Below are 21,104 nucleotides of genomic sequence, written 5' to 3'. Positions count from 1 at the left end.
CTGGTGATTGTGCTTTTTGTTTTGCTCATGGGATCTGGATGTCACTGGCAAGGCCAGCATTTATTGCCCTTGAAATGGTAGTGAGTTGCCACCTTGAATCGCTGCAGTCTGTGTGGTGTTAGGTACACCCACTGTGCTGTTTGGGAAGGGAGTTCCAGGATTTTTGACCCAGTGAAGGAAAGGTGACATAGTTCCAAGTCAGGATGGCGTGTGACTTGGAGGGGAGCTTGCAGCTTGTGGTGTTCCCGTGCCTCTCTTGCCCTCGTTTATCTATGTGGTAGAGATCGCAGGTTTGGAAGGTGCTGTCGAAAGAGCCTTGGTGAGTTGCTGCAGGTGGTGGATGGAATGCCTGTCAAGTGGGCTGTTTTGTCCTGGATGGTGTTGAGTTTTGAGTGTTGTTGAAGCTGCACTCATCAGGCAAGTGGTATTCAATCTCTCAGTCCTGCCTTGTAGATAGCGGACAGGCTTTTTTGGGGGGTGGGGGGTTTGTTTTAGGTGAGTTACAGAATTCCTAGTCTCTTGACCTCTTGTTGTATGACTGGTCCTGTTCAATGGTAACCCCTTGGATTTTGAGGGTGTAGCTTCTTCAGAACAGGAGATGACAGGTGCAGTGACCAGGGAAATGAGGTTTCTAGGAACTCTGAAAATTGGCAGCAGTGCATTATATATCACTGTTCTTGTTTGAGATGCATGGGAGCGTGTTTTGCAGCTAATTAATGAATAACTTCTGAAATCCAGTCCGTGATACATAGCAGAGGGGTGACCAGATCATCTGTTTGATGTTTGGCCTGAAAAAGCATAAAGGAATAAAAGATATGAAATGGTGAAAGACAAAGTACATAGCACAGTGTGTCTCTCCTCTTTCCTCCTTACCCCTGTCTCGGGATTGCAGTTTTTCTCTAATCCAAGCAACGCAATTTGTGTATCCAACTGCATTGGCTCGGACCACAAAGGGATCTGGGGATGGGGTTGAAGGATCCGATGAGATCTGAAGTGGGTGGGTGGGAGATTGGGGTATTGGTTGAATAATTTTAATTCCTCCACTTTTGTTTGTATAAAATCCTTGACATCTCTTTGAGTACTGGCATGTTAAGTACAGGAGACCTGATCTGCTTTATACTGGGGGCGTCAGATATTATTAGACATTCTGTGGTGGGGGTGGAAGGAGAAGGAAAAGAGCTGAGCAGTTACTGCTAAACGATAAACTCTGGATGTTCTGAACTTGCTGGTCTTGTCAATGGACAATACTGCAGTTTGCCCAATGGAGGGCAGCACAGTCTTAGTTTGAAACTTAAAAATAAAAAGCTAAAAGCTACTGCGGATGCTGGAAATCCAAAACAAAAACAGAATTACCTGGAAAAACTCAGCAGGTCTGGCAGCATCGGTGGAGAAGAAATCAGTTAACGTTTCGAGTCTTCATGACCCTTTTCGGAAGGGTCATGAAGACTCGAAACGTTAACTGATTTCTTCTCCACCGATGCTGCCAGACCTGCTGAGTTTTTCCAGGTAATTCTGTTTTTGTTTCAGTTTGAAACTTGCCTGAATAACGCTAGAAGCCAATGCTGATTAAACTCCACTACTGAGGAGAGCCTGATGGTTGAAATAAAACTGCTGTTTTCCTGCAAGCTTATTCCAATTCTAGGTTCCCCCTGGGTGGGTTTATGAAAAATGGCCTTCCTCATCTCTAAGCTGATGTGTTAGAACGTAAGAAAATAATAGTAGGAGGCCATTTCTCTTAACCTAGCTTGCCAGTCAAAAATCTGTCCAACTCTGCCTTGAATGTATTCAGTGACTCAGCCTCCACATGCTCTCTGGGAAAGGGAATTCCCAAGATTAACAACCCTCTGAAGAAATTCCTCCTCATCTCGGTCTTAATTGGAGACCCCAGTTCTTGCAGATGGTTCTGTAATTCAGGCGGGCTTTAATGTTTAACTAAAGCTTTGTACATCACAACGGGAACCTTCTGATGGGTAATGATTTAATGTGCCCCGTCCAGTACTACTTCCTCTGGGCAGTGAGATGGTCACTGGCTTAGAGCAGCAAGCTTCTGAAGCGTTGGGAGATGCATACTTGATCTTGCATGAACCAGAAGCGAGGCGCATGTCAGCTTGATTCTCAGTAAAAGAAAGAGACATGGGCTATAGAAATCACACTGCACCTTTCTGAACCCTGGCTATTGCTATGCTGCCAATTCTCAAACTTGCCTGACTATTCCTATATATTGAATCCATAAACAGCACCTTCCCCCCGATGGTATAGTATTTCAGTTGGATTAACTTGCATGTTAATGTTTATAAATTTTGTGGGGTGGGGTTTAATGGAAGGATTTGGAGAAGGGTACGAGGTTGACAGTGGTGAGAGTCTGATGAAATGCTGATTGGGTGGATCAGGCAGTCTTAACTGGGATATGACAGCTCTGTGGAAGGTTTCCTTCTCAGGGTACAAAGGAAGGACTTTCATTCTCTAATGGTGCTATATTAAATGCAAGAAACATGAATAGGGGTAAGCCATTTGGCCCTTTGAGCCTCCTCTGCCATTCAGTAAGATCACCTACCCCAATTCTGCCTTCCTGCACTATCCCTTGGTATCCAAAATCTGTCTTGAATGACCTGAAAGTTGACTGAGAATCTACTGCCCTCTGGGGTAGAGAGTTCCAAAAAAATCTCAAACTTTTGAAGGAATTTCTCCTTATCTGCCTTGAATGACTGACCCCTATTCTGAGACTTTGACCCCTAGTTCCATACTTCCCAGCTGGGGCAAAATCTGCCCTGTCAAACCCCTTAAGAATTTTATAGATTTCAATAAGATCCAACTCTTTGTTTCTTAACTCCAGGGAATATGAGGCTAGTCTACTCAAGTGCTCATAATAGAATGATCCCCTCGTATTGAATCAATTTATCATTCCGAACAAGAACAAAGTACAGCACAGGAACAGGCCCTTAAGCCCTCCAAGCCTGTGCCGATCATATTGCCCGTCAACTAAAACATTTTGCACTTCCGGGGTCCGTATCCCTCTATTCCCATCCTATTCATGTATTTGTCAAGCTGTCTCTTAAACACCACTATTGTACCTGCTTCCACCACCTCCTCTGGCAGCGAATTCCAGACACTCACTACCCTCTGCGTAAAAGAACTTGGCCCGCACATCTCCTCTAAAGTTTTCTCCTCTCACCTTAAATCTATGTCCCCTAGTAATTGACTCTTCCACCCTGGGAAAAAGCTTCTGACTATCTACTCTGTCCATGCCACTCATCATTTTGTAAACTTCTATTGTCGCCCCTCAATCTCCATCGCTCTAGTGAGAACAATCTGAGTTTCTCCAGCCTCTCCTCATAGCTAATAACCTCCAGACCTGGCAGCATCCTGGTAAACCTCCTCTGCACCCTCTCCAACGCCTCCATATCCTTCTGGTAAAGTGGCGACCGGAATTGCACGCAATATTCCAAGTGTGACCTAACCAAGGTTCTATACAGCTGCAGCAATACTTCCCAGCTTTTATACCCTATACCCCTGCCAATGAACGCAAGCATGCCATATGCCTTCCTAACTAACTTATCCACCTGTGTTGCCACTTTCAGTGACCTGTGGATCTGTACACCCAGATCCCTCTGCCCGTCGATGCACTTAAGGGTTGTACCATTTACTGTATAATTCCTGCCTGTATTAGACCTTCCAAACTGCATTACCTCGCATTTGTCTGGATTAAACTCCATCTGCCATTTCTCCGCCCAAGTCTCCAACCAATCTATATCCTGTTGTATCCTTTGACAATCCTCTTCACTATCTGCAACTCCTCCAACCTTAGTGTCATCTGCAAACTTACTAATTAGCCCAGTTACATTTTCCTCCAAATCATTTACGTATACTACAAACAGCAAAGGTCCCAGCACTGATCCCTGCGGAACATCACTAGACACAGCTCTCCATTCAGAAAAGCACCCTTCCACTGCTACCCTCTGTCTTCTATGACCAAACCAATTCTGTATCCATCTTGCCAGCTCACCTCTGATCCCATGCGACTTTACCTTCTGTACCAGTCTGCCATGAGGGACCTTGTCAAAGGCCTTACTGAAATCCATGTAGATAACATCCACTGCCCTTCCGTCATCGATCATCTTTGTCATTCCTCAAAACTCGATCAAGTTAGTGAGACACGACCTCTCATTCACAAAACCATGCTGCCTCTCACTAATACGCCCATTCGCTTCCAAATGGTAGTAAATCCTGTCACGAAGAATTTTGTCCAATAATTTCCCTACCACTGACGTAAGGCTCACCGGCCTGTAATTTCCTTGATTATCCCTGCTGCCCTTAAACAACGGAACAACATTGGCCATTCTCCAGTCCTCTGGGACCTCACCCGTAGCCAGTGAGGATACAAAAATTTCTGTCAAAGCCCCAGCAATCTCCTCCCTTGCCTCCCTCAGTACTCTGGGGTAGATCCCATCTGGCCCTGTGGACTTATCCACCTTAATATTCTTCAAGACACCTAACACCTCTTTTTTGATCTCAACATGATCCAGGCTATCTACACACCCTTCCCTAGACAAATCGACCACTAAGTCCTTCTCTTTGGTGAATACTGATGAGAAGTATTCATTTAGTATCTCTCCCATTTCCACTGGCTCCACACACACATTCCCACCTCTGTCCCTGAGTGGGCCTACCCTTTCCCTCGCTACCCTCTTGCTTTTGACACATGTATAAAAGGCCTTGGGATTTTCCTGTAATCCTGGTTGCCAATGACTTTTCATGACCCCTTTTTAGCCCTCCTGACTCCTTGCTTAAGTTTCTTCATATTCTTCAAGAGCTTCTTCACTTCTTTTAATCTCTCCTTTTGGCTCTCCATCCTGGTGTCTTGATGGTGGGGGAGGGTGTGGCAGCCAGTAGATTCACTTACTCAGCCTCTGACCAGAACACGCTCGTTCAAGGCCAAAGGGAATGAAAGGTGGGGCTGGTTAATGTGAGCTGGATTTAAAATGCTACTGTAAAGGAATTTCCCTTTTCTTTTTTTAAGAAGCTGACTCTGGGAGCAGGGCGAGGATGCCAAACTAGGTGATGTAAAAAGCGTGCGCCCCAGCGAGTGGAACTCCGCCGGTTGTAGTCTTACGTGATTCCTGCCAGGGTGGAGCTGCAGACGGTCTGTCTTTGCAGAGGAAGCTTCTGTGTGATTAGGACATCCTGTTTATAATGCAAACGCTATGTATGTTGGTTCCTGAGCACTCCTCCCAATCTGCCAGGGGGTGAGGCAGGGCGATCTCCCAGCGGCTGCTGTAAACGTGCCTCTTGTCTGGTGAGAAGAGGACAGTGAAGTCAAGTTTTTATTTGTGGAACAGGGATTGTTGATCTAGTTGAATGTTAACACTGGTGCAGACATTTTCCCCCTGTTAGTCTGATTTTTCTCCCTGTGGTCTAATGCATTCAGGGTCAGTTGTGTCTTAGTGGCTAGCATTCTTGCCTCTTGAGTCAAAGTTGTGGGTTCAAGTCCCACTCCAGGACTAGTACAAAAAACAAGGCTGGCACTCTAGTGCAGTACTGAGGTGCCACCTTTTGGGTTAGTCATTAAACCAAGGCCCCTTCTGTCTGCTCGAGTGGACTTGAAAGATCCCACGACACACTTTTTTTGGAAGAGGAATAGGAGAGTTATCCCCAGTGTACGGGGAGTATTTATCCATTACTCCAAAATGGCAAAAAAAACATTATCTAGTGATGATCATGTTGCTACATAAGGGAGCTTGCTGTGTGCAAATTGGCTGCTGCATTTCCCGCATTACAACAATGATTAAAGCTGGCCGGAAAGGTGATATAGAAATGCAAATCTTTAATGAGTGGATTCCATCCTAAGGGAGCAAAAAAGTTCCTCCCCCCACCCACCCACACTTCTCCTTCAGAGAAATTCAGTTTCTTTAAGTGAGGATCCAACTCCCATTTGGAAGAAAATCTCCTGTTGAGGGAAGAATTGGGTCTGCTTTGCGCTCAATTAAAATCCTAATGATCCTTCTGATATAAAATATGTATGATATAAATATATTTATTATATAAATCATTTTATTTAACCCCTCACCAGTCCTGACCCCCTCCAATAACATCAGAAGGCTGCTAGTTTTTCTGAAGTGCAGTCAGTATTTGGAGGGAAGTGTTTCCGTACGCAGGATTCATTCTCTGCCTCTTGCTTCCATGAGACTGCATTGTCCAACCAACATAACATTGCAACTTTGAGTAGCTGAAGTACAGCTGTTTGCTGCTTATTCCAGGCTTCTGTGAGAGGAGTTTCAAGCAGATGTTTTGCAGCTGTGTTGTGCTCTTAAACTGTACTCTGCACAGAGGATGAAGGCTTGCTACCTTAAATAACACGAGCTGTAAGATTTGGATCAAAAGGCTTTTTTATTTAAAGGCTTGAGGCTCTTGCGAACTGGAGGAATGAAGGGGAATTCCCACTGTCTCAATGGGCCAGGAACCATTGCTGCTCTGCTGCAGCAATTCACTGAAATTGGTTTTATTCTCTTCCATCACCAACTGGCATTAGATAACCTTGCAGTCCCTTCCTAACAAGATGTCCACTTCCTCAGCATTTAACTACTTGATTGCTGGCTCTTGTTCACTGGTAGCTCTCAGTCCAGCCTGTTGCATTGAAGCTTCCCTTCTGATGGCTCTTGAAGGAGTAGTGCTGTTGTACGTGTGATACACCTGGAATGATAACTGCAAATTATAGTATGTCACTCAATGGTGTAGTGCTGACCTGCTGTGACCTCTGCAGATGGACCCTTGCTTGCTGGTGGGTGAGTGAGTGAGTCTCCTTTTATGCATCCAGCATTCTGGTTAAGAGTCACATGTAGTTTGAAAAACTGGCTCTTCTAAAGGGTCTTTTCATTGCTTTCAGATGTCTTGAAGTACTTTTTGAAGTCCAGGCCAATTTGCACACAGCAAGCTCCCACAAACAGCAGTGAAATAATTAGATAATTTGTGGGAATGTGTCCTCAACGTTTCGAATGTTTAGTGGTTGTGCGTGATGTAAGTGTTTTGGCATTCTTAATGCATTCTCCATGGCCTTGTCCACCCCAATCTCCAGAGCCTACAACCCTCACTCTGCACACCTCTAATCATGGTCTCTTGTGTCCCTCTGATTTTAATTGTGCCAAAATCATGCCAACATTGGCAGCTGGTGCCCAGGCCCTCAGCTCTAGCATTCCCTCCCTAAACATTGTGCATTCTCTTTCACCAACCCCCTACCCCCAGCCTACTTATTGACTTTTTTTTGCCACCTGCCATAACTTATAACGCAGTGTCCAATTTTGTCTGATTGCTCCCTGCAAAGTCTCTTGGGATGTTTTACTGCATTAAAGCTCTAGAAATGCAAGTAGTCTCAGTTTGTGCATTCTGTTTTTATAGTAATGGTCTACATTTGGCCCTAAACTGTTTGGAGAAAGCAATATTATGACAGGCCTTTTTTTCCTTCTCCTTGCAGTTAGTAGTGATGTGCTGCGAGGTTCTTCCAGACAAGAAGCTGCCCTCATTCAGCAGTGGATTAACTTTACTGAAAGTGAGCTCATCCCTCCAATTGCAACCTGGACCTTCCCAGCTTTAGGTGCCACGCAGTTCAGCAAACTGGTAAGTTTCCTGGTTAGGAAGTGGCTCTAAAGCTCATGCTATATTTGGTCAGACTCATTAGCCTGCAGTGTTGCACTAAACAGAGCTCCTGGTTAGGTGCAGAAGATTGTGGGGGAGACTGATGCTGATAATGAGGTCAGAGACTGGGAATTCTACAGCGAGTAACTCTCCTGACTCACCCAAAGTCTGTCCACCCTCTGAAAGGCACAAGCTGGAATGTGACGGAACACACTCCGTTTGCCTGGATGAGTGCAGCTCCAACAACGCCCAAGAAGCTCAACACTGTCCAGGACAAAGCAGCCCGCTCGATTGGTCCCCATCCACCATCTTCAACATTTGCTGCCAACACAGTGGCGGCAGTGTACACCATCTACAAGGTGCACTGCAGCAACTCGCCAAGGCTCCTTCAACACCCCTTCCAAACCAGTGACTTCTACCACCTAGAAGAACGAGGGCAGCAGACACATGGGAACGCTGCCATCTGGAAGTTCCCTCCCAAGTCACTCACCATCCTGACTTTCAACTATATCAATGTTCCTTCATTGTCACTGGGTCAAAATCCTGGAACTCCCTCCCTAACAGCACTGTGGGTGTACCTACACCACTTGGACTACAGCGGTTCAAGAAGGTGGCTCACCACCACCTTGAGGGCAATTGGGGATGGGCAATATATGCTGGCCCAGACTTTGTCACTCGTCTTCCAGGAACAATTTAAAGAAGCTGCCTCCTGTGCTATAGCCCAAAGTTGCTGTGTGGAGTCTGCACCTTGTTTTTTTTCTTTGAAATCCCACTGAGAATCTAACCTTGAAACTGGCATTGTTGGGATTCTTGAAGGCGTTAGGTGTTTTGCTTGCAACCTTGGTTGCAGTTGCGTCTGGTTGGTATGGAAAGTAACTTGACATGCCCTGACTTTCTACCAAATCCTATCCCTCTGCCAAGGATTGGTGGTCAACATGAAGCAGGAACTGAGCTTTCCAAGGAACTCCTGGGTTTAACCATCCCTGTTGAAGTACCTTGGCAAACCTGAAACATTCACATTGCCTGCCTTATTTTGCCAGTACTGAATGACCTGCTATGTATTCCATATTTTTTTTTGTTGTGTTCATGGGGCTGTGTTAATACTGTTACTCCCCCTCCTATTCTCTCGCACTGATTTAATCAGTAAACATCATTAAATGATTTACTGCTTGCCCACCAGGACTGGGTGCAGAATGCTTCTGGGATTCACTCTCTCGCTATAAATTGCCTTGATGAAATGCTGACTCTCCCAAATGGCAGCCCACCCTTCCTGCTGTCCGTGGGAATATGAAGCTGTCAATGAAATTAATGTTCAAGGGACAGCTCTGACCTTCGGTGAGTTGCAAACAGTTGTTTAAATGACCCTCCTTGCAGTGCAACAGGAAATGTAATTCTTTCAAGTTGAACTCGCCATGAAACTGACTCCTTCCTTTTGACCACTGCGAGTTTTTTTGACTGAAACTAACAGCAAAGAAAAAAGGCTTGCAAACATTTTGGTGAAGCACTTTTGAAGTGTAATCACTGTAATGTAGGAAACGCAGCCAATCTGCTGATCACAAACAAACAGCCCACAAGACCATAGGAGCAGGAGTGGGCCATTTGACCCATTAAGCCTGCTCAGCCTTTCTAATAAGATCATGGCTGATCTGATTGTGGCCTTAATTCCGCTTTCCTGCCTGTCCCCATAACCCTTGATGCCCTCAGTCAAAAATCTGCCTAACTCTCTGCCTTGGATATAGTTGACCCAGCCTCCACTGCTCAATGAGGGAGAGAATTCCAAAGATCATCAGCCCCCCCTTCCCCACCGAAGAAATTCCTTCTCATATTCATCTTAATGGGAGAGCCCTTATTTTAAACTGTGCCCCCGAGTTCTAGATTTCTACCCCGCTGTCATCTGAGGGGAACATCCCCTCAGCAGCCACCCTTTTAGTCCCTTCAGGATCTTATGTTTCAATAAGATCACTTCTCATTCTTCTAAACTCCAATCAGCTGACCTGCTCAACCTTTCCTCATAAGACAGCCCCTTCATTCAGAATCAGTCTGGTAAATCTTTTCTGAATTGCTTCCAGTGCGTGTATATCTGTCCTTAAGGAGACCAAACTGTACACAGGACTCCAGGTGCACTCTCCGTTCTGTGCAGTTGTATACAAGGACACCCAGGTCCCTCTGCACTATAGTATTCTGCAGTCTCCATTCAAGTAATATTCTGTCCACTTTAGCAGGAATAAAAAAAGTGAACTCCCATTTTCCCATATTCTCCATCTGTCAATTATTTTTGCCTGCTTGTTTAACCTCTGTATCAACAGCAATGTGATAATGACCAGAGTCTTTTTGGGGGGACTGAGGGATAAATATTAGCCAGGACATGGGATGACTCCCCTGCTGTTCTTTGTGCCATGGGATCTTTTGCATTCACCCAAGCAGGCAGATGGGGCCTTGGTTTAAAGACTCACCTGAAAGACTGCCTCTCCAACAGTGCAGCGCACTCTCAGTACTGCACTGGAGTGTGAAACTTGACTTTTGTGCTGGAGTCTGGGTCGCTAGTGTCCTTCAGGGAAGGAAACCTGCCGTGTGGGACTTGAACCCGAAACCTTGACTCGATGATGAGTGCTACCAACTGAGCCACGGCTGGGGGTCGTTATGTAATAGTTCATTTCACTTTCTCTCAGACTTTGCTGTTGGGCTGTTTCCAGAGCACCCCATGCTGTAGGACTGAGCCTAATAGTGAATCAGTCAACTTGGGTCAAGCACAAACCCAGCCTTATCTGACAGCCACATGCACATTGCAGCAGAATCAGTAACAGGGTGCTGAGGTAAGGAGCCTGGGGAGGCAACAAAGACTATTGAAGCTGATTGGAACTCATTTGTTACAGCTCTAAATTGCAATGATACTGGGTGCATTAAACTTTAATTAGTCACTGCTCCTAATGCATTTTTTCATTAATGAAACCTGGATGTTGCTGGCAAAGCCAGCATATTCTAATCCCCAATGGTGGTTGAGAAAGCATTGAGTTAAATACAACTGAGCGGCTTGCTAGGCCTTTTTCAGAGAGCCTTTAAGAGTCAATCACATTGCTATGGACCTGGAGTTTAGGCCAGACTGGAAAAGGATGGCATGTTTTTTTTTCCAACATCCTGGTGTTACCATTGACCTGAAACTGAACTGGACTAACCATATAAATACTGTGGCTGCAAGAGCAGGTCAGAGGCTGGGCATTCTGCAGTGAGTAACTCACCTCCTGACTCCCCAAAACCTGTCCACCATCTACAAGGCACAGGTCGCTTGTTAGACCTCAGCTGGAGTATTGTGTACAGTTCTGGGTGCCACATTATAGGAAGGATGTGAACACATTGGAGAGAGAGCAGAAAAGGTTTACAAGGATGGTTCCAGGGATGAGAAACTTTATCTATGAGGATAGATTGGAGAGGCTGGGACTGTTCTCCTTGGAGTGAAGGTGGCTAAGAGGAGATTTGATAGAGATGCTCAAAATCAGAGGGGGCTGGACAGAGTAGACGAGGAGAAGCTGTTCCTGCTTGTAAAAGGATCAAGAATGAGAGGGCACAGATTTAGTGATTTGCAAAAGAAGTCAATGTGATATTAGGAAAAACCTTTCTCACGCAACGAGTGGTTTGGGTCTAGAAGGCACTGCCTGGAAGTGTGGTGGAGGCAGGTTCAATCAAGGCATTCAAAAGGGCATGATTGTTTCCATTCAAATTCCATTCAAATGTGCTGGCATACAGGGCAGTGGCACTAGGCCATAATGTTCATTTGGAGAGCTGGTGCAGACATGATGGGCTGAATGGCTGCCTCCTGTGCTGTTAAAATTCTGAAGTTAGGAGTGTGATGGAATACTCTCCACTTGCCTGGATGAGCGTAGCTTCAACAACACTCTAAGCTTGACACCATCCAGGACAAAGCAGCCCACTTGATTGGCTGTGCCCCCTAGTTTGAGATTCCTCCTCAAGGGGAAACATTGGGCCTTAACCTCCCAGCTCCCTAGTGTCGGATTTGGGGGGAGGTAGGTACCCAAAGATGCACTAGGGAATCCTTCTCGGATTTGGGGGGTAGCCCAAAGATGCACTGGGGAATCCCCCTGGGAAGTTCCCAGGTAACGGTTTGCACAGCATTTTCCCAGAAGTGCACACTTCCTCTGAATAATTGTCCTGCACTGGAAACCATCTGGAAAATACAGTTTAAATCGCAAACTTCGGGTGGTTCTGCGAGGGTTACACCGATAGTTACTCAGTTAGAATTATAACCCCTTCTAACTTCTGCGTAACTATTGTTAAGACCCAGATAGACCCCACAGGACACCTTTTATGGCAGCAAATGCCATAAAAAGGGGACATGGCCTCCTTGAATCTGCTAGAACTGCACTTTGCTGGGACCTGCGAGGAGTCTTTTTTGATGCAGGCCCCAAGCAGCTCCATCGAACGGAAGGGTCAGCATCATTTTCAAGACCAGGTAAGTAGGTATTTATCTCCAAGTTCCTGTGGGCCAGCACTTTCCAGCACTATTTGGAAGTTGTGGCCCATTCTCTCAGGACCTTGTTTCAATAAGATCACCTCTTGTTCTTCTGAACTCCAATAGGCTCAATTTTTCCTCATAAGGTAACCCCTTCATCCCTGAATTGGGCCGTGTGAACCTTCTCTACTGCTAGTGCAATTATATCCTCTAGTAAGGAAACCAAAACTGTACACGGTGCTCCCTTCCAATGTTAACAGATCCTTTTTTTAAAAAAAAATAAATTCCAGGATCCAGATCTGCATCTTCGCCAAAAAATTAATTGGTTCTTCCTTGGGCCATCCCCTATCTGTGTAAAAGCAAAGAACTGCGGATGCTGGAAATCCAGAAACAAAAACAGAAAAACTCAGCAGGTCTGGCAGCATCGGTGGAGAAGAGCATAGTTGACGTTTCGAGTCCTCATGACCCTTCAACAGAACTAAGTAAAAATAGGAAAGGGATGAAATATAAGCTGGTTTAAGGAGGGGGTTGTTGGGACAAGAAGAGCTAGGTAAAGAGCCAGTGATAGGTGGAGATAACCAAAAGATGTCACAGACAAAAGGACAAAGGTGTTGAAGGTGGTGATATTATCTAAAGGAATGTGCTAATTAAGGGTAGAAAGCAGGACAAGCAAGGTACAGATAGCTCTTGTGGGGGTGGGGTGAAGGAATGCTAAAAGGTAGAGATAAAACAATGGGTGGAAATACATTTAAAAATAATGGAAATAGGTGGGAAAAGAAAAATCTATATAAATTTTTGTAAAGGAACAAAAAGGAGGGGGAAGAAACAAAGGGGGTGGGGATGGAGGAGAGAGTTCATGGTCTAAAATTGTTGAACTCAATATTCAGTCCGGAAGGGTTAAAGTGCCTAGTCGGAGGATGAGGTGCTGTTCCTCCAGTTTGCGTTGAGCTTCACTGGAACAATGCAGCAGGCCAAGGACGGACATGTGGGCATGAGAGCAGGGTGGAGTGATGAAATGGCAAGCGACAGGGAGGTCTGGGTCATGCTTGCGGACAGACCGAAGGTGTTCTGCAAAGCGGTCACCCAGTCTGCGTTTGGTCTCTCCAATATAGAGGAAACCGCATTGGGAGCAACGAATGCAGTAGACTAAATTGAGGGAAGTGCAAGTGAAATGCTGCTTCATTTGAAAGTAGTGTTTGGGCCCTTGGACGGTGAGGAGAGGGGAAGTAAAGGGGCAGGTGTTGCATCTTCTGTGGTTGCATGGGAAGGTGCCGTGGGAGGGGGTTGAGGAGTAGGGGGTGATGGAGGAGTGGACCAGGGTGTCACGGAGGGAACAATCCCTACGGAATGCCGCTGGGGGGGGGTGAAGGGAAGATGTGTTTGGTGGTGGCACCATGCTGGAGTTGGCGGAAATGGCGGAGGATGATCCTTTGAATGCGAAGGCTGGTGGGGTGATAAGTGAGGACACGGGGGACCCTATCATGTTTCTGGGAGGGAGGAGAAGGTGTGAGGGCGGATGTGTACCAAGTTTTGCTGAAATCTGCCGTTTAACTTTTGAGATACTGCTTGCAGATGAACAAACGAGGACAAAAAAACATTACCTCCCCCCACCTTCAGTGGCGGAGGTAGTAAGGGGTCTCATTTAAGATGGAGGTGAGGAGGGATTTCTTCTGAGGGTTTGAAAAACCTTTGAAGTTCAATACCCCAGAGAGCAGTGGAGGCTGGGTCATTGAATATATTCAGGGTTGAGTTAGATTTTTTATCTACAAGGGAGTTGAGGATTATGGAGGCAGTGGAGTGTGTTCGATGGGCTAAATGGCCTTCTCCTATTTCTTAATCATATGCTCTCCCTCCAGAGGTGTGGTCTTACTAAGGCTCTGTGCAGCCGCAGCAACTTTGCCCTTTATACTCTTTTTCTCCCTTGCTATAAATGACAACATTCCATTTGCCTTCCTAATTACTTGCTGTACCTGCATACTAAATTCTTGACATCCTCTATCCCCCTCTACCAGATTTCTGCAGTCTCTCCATTTAAATAGCGCAAAGTCCCACAGTTTGTGGGGGGGGTTATGTTCCCAAGAAACCTCGCAAATGGTGAAATCGCAAAGGTGTGACTTGGTTTTGAAGGGGTCTCCGTTGGATAGGTCCCTGCCATGTGAGGGCAGTTACAGTACTCTACCTGTGTTTCTCTTCACTGTTAGACCTGCTATGTATACTTCATATCTTTGCTTTTTGTTTCTGATTTCCAGCACTGGCAGTGTTATTCGCAGTCCGTTTAAAAATCAGTCGGTGTAAAAGAGAAACCCAGGGCCACCAAGGGGTAAAATATATTCTGCAAGATTCCTTTCTGATTTCTGTTCCCCACTCCCACCCAAAACGGGGTCAGTGAAGCTAGCCAAAGTGGTTGCATGAACCAAGGATTACAAAGACTTATAAAAACACTTGTACTCTGTTTTGTGATTTCTGTCCGTGGCAGAAACTAGTCCAGTTCCCTCTGATTAGTATTCAGAGTCAGCACCTACTACACCAGCTTGTATTATGTTCCAGCGCCTCACTGCTCATCTGAGAAAAGACACACCACCTAACATTCAGTCTATTCCTACACTCTCTCATACTAAATTAACCAATCCCACACTCTTGCTGTGCTCAAAGGGTATACCTGTCAAAGAGTCATTGCAGAGATTAGGACGTTTCAAACGTGAATAAGTTAACATTGCTCATGTGATGCCGTGTTCAAAGCGCATGTAAGTGAACGTGAACAAGGAAGTCACGAAAGGTGGGGCTTCACTTGTCCAGTTTAGCAGGAAGAATGGGAGAGTTCACTTTCCCACATTATGCTTCATCTGTTTTTTTTTCCCCTCCCTCACTTAACCCATCTACATCCCTTTGTAGACATGCTACCTCCTCTTGACCACTTACTTTCCTATCTATCTTGATGTCATCAGCAAGTTTAACGACCATAAATTCAGCCCCTTCATCGAAGTCATTGATATAGGTTGTAAATAGTTGAGGCCTCAGCACTGATCCTTGTGACACTCTACTAGTAACAGCTTGCCAACCCAAAAAGGACCATTTATCCCTGCTCTCTGCTTCCTGATAACTAACCAATTCCCTATCCATGTGAAAATATTACTCCTAAACCATGAACTCTTAATTTGTGCAGTAACCTTCAATGTGGCACCTTGTCGAGTGCCTCTGGATTTACAAGTTCAGGTAACATAGCCGTTGTATATCAAAATGCTGGAAATGCTTAAACCAGGCAGCATCAATGTTGAGAGAAACATAACCATTTTGTTGCCATATGCCTTCAAACAATTAAGGAAAGCTACAATTAACATTGAGATGTTCTGGAAAAGTCTGACACTTTATTGGAGTGAAGTCCAACTCCAATGCTGCAGAACCAGGTGGTACAGTTTGTAACTTTCATGGTTGATTTGACTCTTTAAAAATAAGGCAATGTCTTTGGCGTCTGCACAATACATTTACAGTAAAGTAAATGTGACTGACTCCAAGCTTCTGGAAGTTTTATCACTCTAATGGTAGGCATGTGTGGATCAAAACTTACCACTCCTTCTAGGTTGATGCCCATTCCCTTTAAAAAAAATAACCTCGAACATGGTTAAGGTCTTCCTCCTGAGCTGCCTGTTCTTTCCTGTCCAACAAAAGTCCCTGTTGCTGTGCAGATACAGACCATGTGATGCTAAGGACTTGGCACTCCATTCTGCCAAGGTTGCAATGTTTGAGTTGTTGGACTGGCCTCTGCAGGATTGCAATAATAATACAAGCACAGAATGGTTACATCCCTCCTAAAGTGTGATGCTCAGAATCGGACACACTACACCAGTTGAGGATGAACCAGAGTTTTATAATGCTCATCGTAACTTCCTTGTACTCCCTGCCTCTTCCAAAAAAAAAATCCAGGCTTCCTGCATGCCTTTAATACCACTTTCTCATCCTGTTTACTGCCTTCAGTGATGGTGAACATACACCCCCGGGCCTCCCTGTTCCTGCATCCCTTTTTAGAATTGTATCTTTTATGTTACATTGCCTCTTCTTGCTCTTCCTGTCAATGTTTCACTTCACACTACTTTTCATGAAATTTCACCGGTCTCTGCCAATTTCATCAGCCTACCTGAAGCCTTGAAGTCTATCATTGTGTCTCCACGGTTCATCGAGTGTCATCTGCAAATGTTATGCCCTGTGCACCCAAGTCTAATTATACATCAATATACATATAATATCCTGTTCTACAGGTGGCGGAGTGTGCCAAAGCAGATGTGAAGAAGGTACTGCGGTTGTTGAATGATCACCTCCATGTCCGGACATACCTGGTTGGTGAGCACGTCACTCTAGCTGACATCACGCTGGTGTGTGCAATGCTGGACCTTTACAAACAAGTAAGGATTGTTTGGTACCTGCTAACCTAATCATAATTTCCCCCCTCTATCTACTTTTTGTAACTGAAGTGCAGGAGACCCTCACTGGCGTGTCTCATATCCTCTCCCTCCGTAGCATTGTGCTTCAACCTCTAAATTGGTTAACATTACACTTGTTAATAACTTAACCTGTTATTTTATCTACTCTGATTGTTTTTGAGGTGAATGAGGGAATTGAAAGACAGTAGAGGGCTTTCAGAATCTCAATTATTACAGCACAGGATGATTCTGCCCATTGTTTCTGCACCAGCTCTCCGAATGAGCAATTTGCCCAGTGCCATTTTCCCTCCCTCTACCTCTAACCCTGTGCATTTTTTTTTTTTGGATAATGGTTAATTCCCTTTTGAGTGTATCGATTGAACCTGCTTCCACCACACTATCGGGCAGTGCATTCTGGGCCTAAACCATCCGCTGTGAAGCTTTTTTTCTCATTATTTTTGCTTTGCTGATTTTCCCCCTTTTGTTTAAATCTCTGTGCATCTGTTATCATTGCAACCAAATTGGAATCCATTTGCTGACTGGATGATGGACCTGTCACTGTATTTCACTATTTAGATGATTTATTTTTAAGCATTTTATAGGTGGGTGACTGTTCTAACTTTGGGGGTTAGAGTGTGTGTGTTTATCTGCCGGGTTCTCCTCCTGTGTCTAAGGAGATGTGTTTTTATTTTGGGCTCCAGACCTGACTACATTTTAAATTACAGAATGTTAAAAGTTTCATCAAGCTGATGACATGAGCATCGACAGCAGCGTGGCTTTCCAAAGCTGCTCCGTGGGTCAGCTGAGCTGGAATGTAACTCTCTCACTGGATGTGGTAAAGCACGACCCTGTGTTTGGTTTGCTTCATTTCATCAGATGCCAGATCCATGGTCGCTGCCTGTCTCCTTTTGATTATGTTCTGGAAGTTATAGCTGACTTTCCAAACTCTTCTCAGAAAACTTTGAATCCTGAATCCTGCTGCTGTCTTGCCTCAGGCTGTGGGTTTATTGGATTCACGGTGGAGATGGCAGGAGAACTGTGGTCTCTAATAATTCTTTTCCTCCAACCACGTTCCAGTCATTTTGAGTTTGTTCAAGAATCCTACTCTCTCGAGCTGCCTCTCCTTGATATAGTACGGTACATTTTCCTTTTTTTCCCTTTGACTCTCTGCGGTTGACTCTATTCCTGATATAGGTCAAAGAAGAGTTATCCTTGAGTTTCTTGCCCTCCCCACCCCACTCCAAACCAAACACAACCAGAACTGCAGCAAGAAAGCTTGATCCTAGAATATTGAAGAGCTCCTGGCTTCTCCCAATGTATCATGAGGCTATTGCAGTTCCTCCCTCCTTGATGCAATTGGACATCAAATCTTTCTCGTGCCATGTACAAGTAACTCTGGCATCTCAGGCACTCCTTTGCTGGATGATCAGATCCTTGGGAAAGTGCACTGAGCAGTCAGGAATACCGCCCCATCTCACTGGAATCTGGGTTCTGATCCTATGCCTCCTAATACAGGCTCAGATTTAGTGACTCCTGTTTAGAAATGTTGAAGGCATCCTTAGTCAGATTCCGAGAGTTGAGATTTGGATCTCCAACCCACTGAAGTGCAAGAAGTTCCTGAGTACCTTTTTAACACGCTGTGGGCACCCACAGGTACAAATAGGATCCTTTTTATTTGGTTTCTATACTGGTGCATCAAGATGATGTCCAATAGCCTTTTATGCTGAAGCCAATAGATGGAATCATTCAAGAGCAGATGCCATTTTTACTTCAATCCTTTTGTCCAAACTTTGCTTCGAGCTGATTCTGATTTCAAGTGGCTTTTGTGTAATAAGTTCATTCTTCCTTAAAGCAATAGAGTCACCCCCTCGCCCCCTCAGAGAGCCAGAACAACAGGCCGAATGGCCTGATTGAAACCATTCTGTATACAAGTGGCCCTTTATTTTCCCCATTTCAACCTCCAGGAAAAGCTCTGTACGCTCTAGCTAAATGCAAATTGTAGTCCTGACCACCTATCACTGGTTGGTCAAGTTGAATATTTCTCTCATTCTGGTCCAGCGTAAGTTTTTTTTTCCCCTCTCATTTTGTCACATGACCAGCTGGCTCTGGTGTTTGAATATTTATCTATATTCAACCGAGACTTGGATCATCAGAATTGTTTCCTGCAGACTTGCTTAATCCACAGTCTGTGGCGAATTGGTGTGTGCGCCTTTTGTTTTTAAAAATGCTCTATTGCAGTTTGATGTGGATGTGCTAAGGTGAAGCAGCTTAACGTGCTGGTGAATTGCTCGGGGAGAGTACCTGGTTTACTTGGCCTATGCTAAGTTAGCTAATGTGGTTAGATGCTGCAGCTTGACAGTGTTACTGGACCAGACCATGGTTCCTTCTTGAAGCGCTTGGGGATTGGGCTGTGGTGCTCTTTTGGCAGTTGCCTCCATTGGGGGCTGTTACTAGTGTAGGGCTGTGTCCACATACAACCAGAGGGAGGAATCCAGCAATTGAATACTTGCCTGATGTAGCCACATCGCAGAACAATAAGGGCTCTTGGGCTGAGCAACAACTGTACCCAAGAGGGAAGATCTGCTTCCGGTTATTCATTAAATGGCAAGAGGATGTATCTATTGACGACTGTTCCTTGTACTTGGTGCAGCTGGGGATCAGTAATGTGGTGAGAGGATTAAACTTTCACCCTTTTTTTTCTTAATGCTGTGTAACTCATTCCTGTCCGTTCTGCTCGAAACTTGACGTTTAATATCCATGTAGTGCATTTAGCATTCCGATCAATGTGTAAACGTTAACTTGGAGTGGATTGATTAAGAATTCCTGACTGTGAACCCTGCACTAGCAACGTCTTGTGTAAACAGGAAACCTCTAATCTGTCCTTCTGTTCAGTGAATGACTTGCTGCAATTTATTTTCCAAGGAGGGAGTTACTATTTAGTGAAGGGTCTATAATATGAAGAACTAGAGCTTCAGCTTGTCCACTTTGCAGTGCCCTTGCACACTGGTCTACAGATGCTATTGATAACTATTTCCAATTGCCACTCCTGGTGTTTTCTTTTGAATATGTGCAGAATGCATAGGAACAGTGTTTACTGGGTTTGAGTTGAATTGAAATCACGTATTATGTGCTGCCCCATACTATTTACACAAGCTTTAGGTGTCTCTAATTTTTCGGGGTGTGGGGAAGAATCTTTCTCTCGTCTCCCTGTGTGTGAGAGACCAGGTGGCACTCCTGCGCAGGGATGCCATGACTTGTGCTGCACCAGTGCCTCCCATCCCATGTGGCATTGGGCCCCAGGTGCATTTCTACTCCCTAGATGCATTTCGTGTAATTCACATACTCATGGCTTCAAGTTGTGCAAACTCTAGGCTTTTAGCACGAGGGACAAGTACATGAAACATTGTCACCTTCCATGAATTGTATAAACAACTCTGGGAATGAAAACGGCTAAGATCTTAATATAGGTACAGCTGGATCTTTGAAATGAAGACACTCGGAGAGAAAATGGGGTAAAGTTTGAAACTCTAATTTTAAACAACTAGAGTTGCTTTAGTACTCAAACTACCAAATAAATCGAGGCATTTCATTGTAATGTACCAGTTGGTGTTCCCTTTTAAATGGAGCCAGGAAAAGCTATCTGAAATTGATATATTTTTGTTGGACAGTTGAGTATTATCTAGTGTTGCAGACCAGCCTTGCCCTCTAATAGTAAAGCCAGGTTTCTGTGATCTGTGCCATGCTCCTGTTGCTACCTGATGTCTGGTTGACTAAGATTTGGTAGCTTCCTGTGTCTAGAGATGCAGGAGATAGACAAAGCATTCCATTCTCTCCTATGCACAGCCAGTATTCTTGTCGCTCTAGTGTCTGACCAGCTGGAGATCTCCACTGACAGCCTGGCACCAGTTCATTTTGGGTCACCCTCCTCTTCTACGTCCAGTAGGATCCCAGTGGGATGACAGAAGTTGTGACGTGGCCAAGACAGCTGAGCTGTCTTTGTGCAGATAATGGATGAAACTGGAGACTCTTCTGAGTGTTTTCTTTTCAATTTGGGGTATAAAATACCACCAGTATATGCCTGGAATCCTTCTAAGACATCTGGTATTAAGGCGTCCAGTTTCCTTGGCAGGTTTTCAGGTTCCAAGCTTCACAACCTTAAGTTTTAAGGAGAGTGGAAAGCATGTTTGGACTACAGAACCTAAGCTTTGTTTTCATGGAAAGCTTTTTACTGTTCCAAATCCTTTTCAGTTGGCTTGAGAGCTGATGATGCTTTACCTATTTTCACATTGAGCTCTTTGTCTGTCTCCCCGGAGATTAATAAAACTGCCCAGGTAGACTGAATCCTCTATGATGTCAACTTTTGTTTTGATTGATGCAAACATCTGTTGGGTTCCCATAGTTTTTTTTTGTGATGTTTATGGTGAGTCCTGTTGCCTGAACTGAATATTTCACTTCTCCAAATGCGGATAATTACAGGGGGGTTGGTGGAGAGAGGAAAGTTCCCTAGGTGTTTGGGAAGGGATGGTGGCATTATCCAGGACTTTTGCTCCACATTGCAATCCCAGGATCTCTGCTGGGGAGTACCCTGTGCTCAGATG

The 21,104-nt window shown here is 44.9% G+C and overlaps 1 protein-coding gene across 1 annotated transcript in view; it reads left to right on the top strand.

The window, feature by feature from the left end:
* LOC144671428 (elongation factor 1-gamma-like) overlaps positions 1–21,104 on the top strand; it is a 42,960-nt gene that overhangs the window by 7,286 nt on the left and 14,570 nt on the right. The window contains exons 4-5 of the mRNA XM_078533331.1: positions 7,466–7,608; positions 16,345–16,488. Coding sequence (XP_078389457.1) covers positions 7,466–7,608; positions 16,345–16,488 — 287 coding nt within the window. The remainder of the gene's footprint in view (positions 1–7,465; positions 7,609–16,344; positions 16,489–21,104) is intronic.

This window comes from Cetorhinus maximus, chromosome 32 (genome assembly GCF_964194155.1).
Source record: "Cetorhinus maximus chromosome 32, sCetMax3.hap1.1, whole genome shotgun sequence".
Taxonomy (NCBI): domain Eukaryota; kingdom Metazoa; phylum Chordata; class Chondrichthyes; order Lamniformes; family Cetorhinidae; genus Cetorhinus; species Cetorhinus maximus.
This window is presented reverse-complemented; position numbering and strand designations above follow the sequence as displayed.